This window comes from Gavialis gangeticus, unplaced genomic scaffold, assembly GCF_001723915.1.
Source record: "Gavialis gangeticus isolate Ggan-Ray unplaced genomic scaffold, GavGan_comp1, whole genome shotgun sequence".
NCBI classification, from domain to species: domain Eukaryota; kingdom Metazoa; phylum Chordata; order Crocodylia; family Gavialidae; genus Gavialis; species Gavialis gangeticus.
This window is the reverse complement of record NW_017729032.1, coordinates 49,047,393-49,056,139: the sequence shown is the minus strand read 5'-3', so window position 1 is coordinate 49,056,139 and position 8,747 is coordinate 49,047,393. Positions and strand designations below refer to the sequence as shown.

The 8,747-nt window shown below is 44.6% G+C and overlaps 1 protein-coding gene across 1 annotated transcript in view; it reads right to left on the bottom strand.

The window, feature by feature from the left end:
• USPL1 (ubiquitin specific peptidase like 1) overlaps positions 1 to 8,747 on the bottom strand; it is a 31,126-nt gene that overhangs the window by 7,349 nt on the left and 15,030 nt on the right. Inside the window, exons 4-6 of the mRNA XM_019524891.1 lie at positions 5,047 to 5,137; positions 3,769 to 3,894; positions 2,718 to 2,843 (exon numbers count right to left, since the gene is read on the bottom strand). Coding sequence (XP_019380436.1) covers positions 2,718 to 2,843; positions 3,769 to 3,894; positions 5,047 to 5,137 — 343 coding nt within the window. The remainder of the gene's footprint in view (positions 1 to 2,717; positions 2,844 to 3,768; positions 3,895 to 5,046; positions 5,138 to 8,747) is intronic.

The window sequence follows — 8,747 nt, the reverse complement described above, 5'->3', positions numbered from 1 at the left end:
TTTTTTTTTTTTTTTTTTTTTTTTTTAACTGCTGCAAGTTTTAGCATAGGTGTTTTATAAACACTTTTGAGCACCTACTTCTATCTACTATAAACTATGCATGGTGTTAGTTCAAAGCTCATGATTTACCATACAGTTCACTGGGCTGGGCCCCACAAAAGTTAACAGCATTTTAAGCCATGGTGAGCCACAACACTGCACACTCGTATCCTGGCACAAATTTTTAGCGTAGCCCCACCCTACCCAGTGACCTCACAGCTTAGCCTTGCTCAGTACATGTGTATACTCCAGATACCTCTCACAAAGGATCATGTGTTAATTGGCTCCCCACTCAGGACTGGAACCAGGTATTCTTGTCACAAGCCCTGGGATGCTCCAAAAATGTACGTGCAGTCAAGGCAACCTGGTCAGCTTCATCTTGTGGAGGGCAGGGCCACATTAATCATATGTACCAGGCAAGCAGAGGACACGACAGAGGGATTCTGCGTGAACTGTATGTAATATCATGGCTTACCTTGACTTTAAGAAGTAGTGTTGATGAGGGAGCACTAGTGTCTCTCTTATTTAGGTAGGTGGCACTAACCAGGAGTTTGGGCGGAGGGCTGCTTACCCAGTTTTGGCAGGCTGTTGAGAGCCGCTTGGGTAGCCCTGCCCCCTGACAAATGCCCCGCTCCCTGGTCCCATCTTGGGAGCAATGTCCCAGGGCCAGCACCCATGTGGCCCAGAGCAGGGCATAGGCTGGCAAGGGTCTGTGGAGCCGGACTGGGCTGCACCAGCAGGGAGAGGGGGGAGCTGACCCGGCTCCATAGAGCCCCTGCTGGCTGGGACCCTGTGCTCCTGCCACCCTGCTATGGGACCCGCCGGCACTGGCCCTGGAACACCGGTGTGGGCCCCGTGCTCCTGCTGGCTCATGCACCTGCTCACTCCCAGTGCCCCCCAGCCCCACGGTACAGGCTGGGGTCAGCGCACAGCCCCGACCCTCTGCTCACTGGTAGGGAAGAAGCTAGTGCAGCGCGGGGGGAAAAGCAGCTCCTTGCCCACCCCATGGCCAGCGCTCCCTGCTGCAGCTGCTTGCAGCCCATGCGGGGCTGTCTGGAGCAGGCAAAGACAGCCCAATGTGGGCTATGAGCAGCTGAAGCGCAGGGCACTGGCCATGGGGTGGGTGAGGGTTCCCCCCACCCTGTGCTCAGCACCAGCTTGTAACCCAGCCCCCACTGCCAGCCTGGGCCCTGTGCCAGCTCTGGGCTTGCCCATTGGGACTGCCCGGGACGGCAGTACTTGCGGCCCCCCCACTTGCCGTGCCAGGCAGTGTTTGCTGCTGCTGCCCACCTGGAGCTCGCATGCTAGGCAGCAGAGAGGCAACGGTGGCAAACACTGCCCGGCATGGCAAGTGTGGAGGCCACAGCTGCTGTTGCCACGCACAGCCCCAGCGGGTGAGCCCAGAGCCGGTGCAGGGCCAGATTACAAACTGGTGCAGAGCATGGGGGAAAGGCGGCCCCTCGCCCACCCCGCAGCCTACCTGGGGCTGCCAGTGCCTGCTCTGGATAGCCCCGCATGGCCTGCGAGCGGCTGCAGCAGGGAGTGTGGGCACAGGGCTGGGGAAGGGCCATTTTCCTCTGCACCAGGAAGGAGCAGGGATGGAGCCCAGGGAAAAGCTGAGCGTGGGGAAGGGGAAAAGCAGCCTCTTCCCCACCCCGTGGCCAGTGCTCCCTGCTGCAGCCGCTTGCAGCCTGCGTGGGGCTGTCTGGAGCAGGCACAGGCAGCCCCATGTGGGCTGCGAGCAACTGCAGTGTGGGGAACCAGCCATAGGGTGGGGGAGAGGCAGCTTCCCCCTGCTCTGCATTCAGCTTTTCCCCGGCCATCTTCCTTGCCCAGGATCCTCCCCTGCCCTCCCCCACTTTCCCTTTACATGCGGTTCCAGCCAAGGCAGCCACACAGTCCCAGGCCAGAAGCCCCTCCTGGGGCTTCTGGCTGGGGGGTGGGGCCAGGCAGGCCCTGCTGTTGTGGGAGCCTGCCCAGCTTCCCCTGGGTCCTACTGCCCTTGGTTCCTGTCATTTTGACAGGAACCACAGGCAGAGAAATATTAATTTTCTAAATTTTTAGGGGCCCCGCGGGCCGGATAGAATGGCCTCACAGGCCGGATCTGACCCACAGGTCGTATTTTGCCCACCCCTGCACTAACCTATCTTTGTGGTAGGATCCTATCAGTATATCACCCTAACTAACTAGGCCATGTGTTTTAGAGTCATGCTCAGTGTTGGCTACATTTAATGAACTTCACAGTTGGTTTCCACTGCTGAGCACATGGTGCTTTTGGCAGCAGTTGAATAATAGACAGTGTATTTAATGAGATTTTCTTGTATGCAATAACATGAGGGGCTTTTCCTCCCATGCCAATTGGAAGAGAAAAATCTTATCTTGCATTCAAGTAAATACAGTACTATTTGGCTCAATTCTATTCAGAATATTAAAAGTTGTGCGTGTCCTTTCTATGTGAATGATAAAAATACACTGTGTACTAAAACCTTTACATAGTAAATGAGAATTTTAAGAATATCAAAACTGGGTAACTGGATGTTTACTAGAAACTTAAGCATAAGTACCACTTAATATGCCTGGCTTTAAAAAGTTACAGAATTATGAGATGTGTTTAGATCTAAAATTTACAGGTAATACTTCATCCATTTTAGTCAAGATTTCAGGCAATTCAGACTTACTTTTCCAAAATCATCTCTCTCCTTTGAGATTTATCTTGACATTTATTACATGGACCAATATGAACAGCATTAAGTGGGTGCCACTCAGGTATTATATTTGTAAACGTTGTTAGCATCTTCCTACAGCTGAACAGGAGGAAAAAAAGAGAAGAGAAGATAAGATACTTACTTGAAATTCTGAAAAGACAATGCATTACATTTTACCAGAGAAGGTAGGGCAAAGGAAGCAGTGTTACACAGCCTATAATAAATAGGCCAAATTCAGTGCTGGCTTGTATGGCAAATACCACTGAAGTTCACATAAGTAGCACAGAAATATGAACAGAATTTGGCTCAATAATCTGATCGGTATCAACAAATAATGCTTATGTGGCACAAGAAAATGAAACAGAAACCTGCTGCTAATGTGTTAGCTACTTTAAAGTATTTTATTTAATAATTACACTTAAATTAACTAAGGCTTTAAAAAATTCTCCATCCTGTTTTTTTTACCAAGTGCGTAACAGTTAAGGACATCTTAAACATATTACATTACGCATATACTACCTCCAATTATCTAAATAGCAATTAAGAGTCATGCCTAACATCTAAGATTTTAAATCACTGCTCAGCAAAGGATACTTTCACATTTTTCCAAGTGAATAAACTTCATAGATTTATTTTTCAAATGTCATACAGTTCAAATAAATACAGAAACCCATTTCTACTCAACAGCATAAGGCATACCTATTTGTTTTGACAGGCTTGCTATTCATGGAGAACAGCTACAATTTGACCATTAAGTGCACAACTAAGTAGGCAGCTGACAACCTGCTCCACTTATCTTTTACATCTCTCCTAGTCAAAACTATTACATCATAAATCTTGACGCTACATAGCAGGTGTAGAAAACTTTAGGAAATACAGACTACAAGACTTCACCATCGTATCTTTTCCCCTGTCACCGCATGCAAACTATTGTGTACAAAGTGTTGGTTTAAAAAGTATCAAGTGTAGAATGAAAAATAAATTCATACAGATAAATGAATATTACCCGAATAAAAACCCTTACCTGTCCTGCTGTTTGTAGCCACAAAGTAAACATTCAAATTTCCATGAAAATGAATGAAGAAAGAGTTTCTTAACTTCAGGATCCTTTTCTAGAAGCAGAGGTAATGCAAAGACCGGACTTTCCTCTCTACCTTTGAAGAAAAAAAGAAAAACAGTCACTAAATGTTCACAACCACTCTTCAGGACATCGGAAAGCAAGGACAATTATTCTGTGAGCACTCACAAAGCAATATTCTCATTCCTATAGTAAAGGACTGAAAGCCATCATTAGCAGCAAGACTACAGCTGTAGTTAACCAGGAGGGGAGCACATAACACAACAAACTGAGATCAGAAGACTACATGAAAACTAATAGTTGCAGAAGCTTTTGAGGCTAATATTGATGCTACACTACAGTACTAGTGACATCAGTCCTAAGTATTAATTTCATTTTCCATTTTATGGGAAAATAATGAAAGTATACAAATGATAACAATTTGCTAATTTAAGCCAAAATGCTACAAGTACTTTCCATGGGCTAGGTCAGAGGACAAAGTGAAGGAAAATGTTGTCAACTTCTGCTGTTTCTATGGAACCATTTAATGGGCATTATTTAAGTGTTCTATACAGTTAAGAAGGACCATACACAACTAAGGGAAGGAGGATGTAGCAGTCACCATACATTATTTTGCTTTGCTAAAGCAGCAGATCCCAAAAAGTAGCAGCGGGACAGGGGGAGGGCTAGAAGAAGGAACAGCAGTGCAGGTGCTTTTTGCTGCCTCACCCCAGTGTGGGCACAGAAAAAACCCCCTTCACCCTTATTGCTGCCAAAGTTACCTAGCCCATGCTGGATTGGAGCAGGGTGGGGAGAAGTGGTAGTAGCACAGGTCCAGGCAAAGCCTTGCAGCTGTGGGCTAGATCCAACCCCTGGCCTAAATACATAATTCAAAAGTGCTGGAAAGTATTCTCTTTAAACTCAGAATGAGCTTTCCTTTTGTCAAGCAATTTTTTCCTGCCTTTTTCACAACAGAGAAGAAAAGCATGCACCAGAAGGGTCACTTCATTAGGCCTGAGCATACAGGTACTACAGAAGAGAATGGAATAGAGACAGAAAAAAAAAAAAAGAGGGAGGGGAGGGGAAAAAAAGAAAAGAACTAACTACTGTGAGTGGTGTGCTTGACCTAACCAAATTACACTGGTACGCTGTTTGTATCCACTTGTGAGATATATTTTAAGTGCTGACATAACAGCAAGGTTTGCACTCAGAAAGCTGGAACAAACTAAAGTCACACATATATACTTACCTAATTCACACTTCAGCTGGGGTTGAAGTTGTGCAAAAATTGTATTTCGGATTTCATTTAAATGCATCTCAGCTTTTGGAAGAACATCTAAAGAAAATAAATTGTTTTTCAAAAATATTAAATTCAGATATAGCTCATAATATATTAATAATCTTCAAAGCAATGCATTTGGTATTAGAATATTTTAAGGCATGCCTACTGGATATTATAATAATTAAAGCTCAGTCAAATAAATTTGCAGAAAGTTTTAACAACGTGTTAAAAAAAAACCTACTTAGTCCTGCACATTGTTTTCTACTGTCACTTACTTAATAAGATACTTTAAATAATTTCTCTCTCTACAACATGTGTTAGTATGATTAGGCTATGTTGGAATCAAACTTCAGACAATAAGTGACTAAGATGAAGGTTAAGATTTGAGGAAGGTATCCTAAATTACTGGTAAAAAGCATTAGGCATAGTGTCATTCTCTCAAACCAAAGTACTATACTCTGAGGAAAGGCAGAGTTTAAGATTACACTTAGAAATTCAAATACTAAAGAAAAACACACAAAGTACCCAAACAAGCTTAACTCCACCCTATAGTGATGACCAGGGATCCTGGTTTTCCCAGATAAAAAGAAGTAACCCAAAATCCACGTTTTTCCATGATTAAAATGAAATACTACTATTGAGAGAGAGACGAGAGAGAGTGGGTTTCATTTTAATCATGGAAAAATGTGGATTTTGGGTTACTTTTTTTTGTTAAATCTAAAAACTGGGTTGTTTCTTTTTAAAATCAGAGAAAAACAGGATCTTTGGTGATGACACTCAATCCCATTTAAATGATTAGATAAGGTGTGTTTTTGCAGATTAAGTACTACATTTCTTATGGAAGTCAGAAACAAATCTTAGAGTTATCAGACAATTAATTGTAGACTTAGGAAATGCCTTGAGTTTGAAGCTTCATCTACGAAACAAACTCACTGTGCCGAGCAGAGGCACAGCTAAAGATACCAGGCTGCTCTGCAGAGACTGCACCATAAACCAACAGCAGTGTAGCTGCATCTATATGGAGATGCAAACCAGCTAATTAACTGTCACTCACTGAGGCAAGTCAGTCTGCTCAAAGTGCTGCACAGGCACAGCTACACTAACTATTCCGCTTCAGGACAGTCCACTGTAGAGCCATATGCCATCCTTAAGAGCACTGCTGCCAGGCACTATAATCTTACTCCCCAGACATGGCCTTCAGCAGCTTTGCAAATTAGTAATGCAAAACAAACAAACAAGGCTGCATAAAGTGCAAAACAGGACCCTGCTTTAACTAAGAGGTTTAGATCAGTCTCCAGAACTGAAGGGAGGATTTGAAGCAGGTTCGGATGCCACTCCTTCATTAGTCTTTAACTATAATAAATACATATAAATCAAAATAAAACTAAAGAATTTCTCCCAGGTCATAGGTACTTTTGACAGATCTTATCAAAACAACAGATATCTCACTGTCATTTCAGCCAAGTAAGCAATATAAACACTGTATCCATCTCCCCAAACCATGACCCTCATCAGTCATGACCCTTCTCTAACATAGCCCAAGTAAACTGATAACCTTTGCCTCGGAGCACGGAGAAAAGTAAATTCTAGTCCCCTGCCTCCTCTTCCTCCCCCTAACATTCACACCTTTCTTTTACATCAGAGTTTTCACTGGGGAGGGGCTGGAAGGAGAAGTGAGGGGACGAAAGGGAAGAGAACAGTAAGTCTAGCAAGCTGGCAACCCACACATTTCTAACGGTTTCTACATAACATCCACTTGGAAACCACTAAGCAATTAATGTGACCATGGAACAGTCCAGTGGGACCCGGGTGGGGGGAAAGAGGGAGGGATCATATCAGATAGAGGTGACAAGAAAATAGAAGAGCTCAGTTAATTTCTTCTGCTAAATGATGCGTCTAAAAACTACCACCATAGATGGTTGGCCAGCAGGCTACTTTTCATGAAAGAAGAGACAGACTCTAAATTATCAAACATCTCTAGCGTGAACAAAAGGACTTGAGTCTTTACATGTTTTTAAGGATGTTTTATTGAAAGGCATGCCCAGGAAAGGCAGCTTCTACTCATAGATCTGTATTAGTTTAGTCTGTTGGATCATCTCCTTTATTGTTGCAGATCGCCTTTGATTTGTCAGAGGAACTCTGATGACTTTTTCATTTAGCTGTCAGGGAGAGAAAAGATGAGGCTTGCTAAAGTACCATGTCTTTAACCAAATCCAGAAATCACAAGACACTTAAGGCTTCCACCACCCAGGTCCTGGTTTGGTGCGGGAGTCTGCTGTTTGCAGGTTCCTTCCAGTGACAGCCAGGTAGGGAAGCCTGCAATAGTGGTGTCGCTCGGGGAGTGGGCAAGGAAGCTACAGGAGGAGGTGGAGAGGCTCTGAATCATCTTCTGCCACAAGGACTTCATTGATTTGATGCTGGAGGATACTCCTCCTACAGTGGAGAAAGGACTGCCAAAGGCAATGTTAGAGAAGGAAGAACATGAACTCCAAGGAAGGTGGAAATTAGCAGCTTGTGACCTCTTGCAGCAAGAAGAAATATTCACCCCCACCTTGCCTGAAGATGAGACATGGAGCCCTAGCAACAGAGGAGGAGCATATTCCATCAGTGGAAGAAGCCAGGCCAAGCATCCCCAAGGTTGGAAGAACTGAGACCACCGCCACCAGAGGACATGATGGATGGCAGTGGCTGGAGACTCCCTTTCTGCGGACCATGGAGGTATCCATCTGCTGATCTGACCTATTATACTGTGAGGTTTGCTGGTTTGCTGCTTGCCCAGAGCCTGGATCTGAGATGTCGTGGAAGGGCTACTGAGACTCATCTGGCCCTCTGACTACCCCACGCTGTTCAATGTAGACACCCATAATATTGCCAGGGATGACACTGAGCGGCTCCAGGTGCAAGGGTGAAGGGACTGGGGCTCAGGTGGTGTTCTCTTAAATCCTCCCAGTCAAGGAGAAGGGCTTGGGCAGGAGCAAGTAGATCTTGCAGGTCAACACCTGGCTGTACAGATGGTGTTGCCAGAACAGCTTTGGCTTTTTTGAACATAAGATGTTATTCCAAGAAGGCTAGCTAGGATGAAATGGCTCTCCCCGACGCAACGCCATGCCAGCGAACAAGTTCGCCGTGTCGCCCATCTCCCTGGAGAACATCTGTCCAAACTTCCTTGGACACGTTCTTTAAGGAAGCAGACAAGACTCCTGAAAAACCTGCAGCCAAGACTCCTGAGAAGACTCCAGCCAAGAGCCCTTCAAAAAGTCCAACCAAAGCCTTTAAAAAATTCCAGCAAAGTCACCTCAAAGAAGTCCTTCCAAATCAATATGATTGCTATTTACAATATAAATACATTAATGCAGCTATATTACTCATCTATAGTTGATCGAGTACAAAATTCTAGGGTATTTTTGGTGAAAATAGGGTATTGGGCCTTAGTTCAGGAACCAATCCCCCATTTATAACATTGTTTCTTATGTGAAAATTCGTTCCGAGTTACAACGTTTCAACTTAAGACACGGTTTTCAGGAACCAACTGTGTTGTAAGTCTGAAGACTGCCTGTACAGTAGATGGTCCAATCCATTTTTTTAAAATCTGCTCATCAGGGCAAAGCCTCAAGCTAACAACTGTTTTAAGCACTGGTTTTAGATACAGACAAGCTCATTTCAC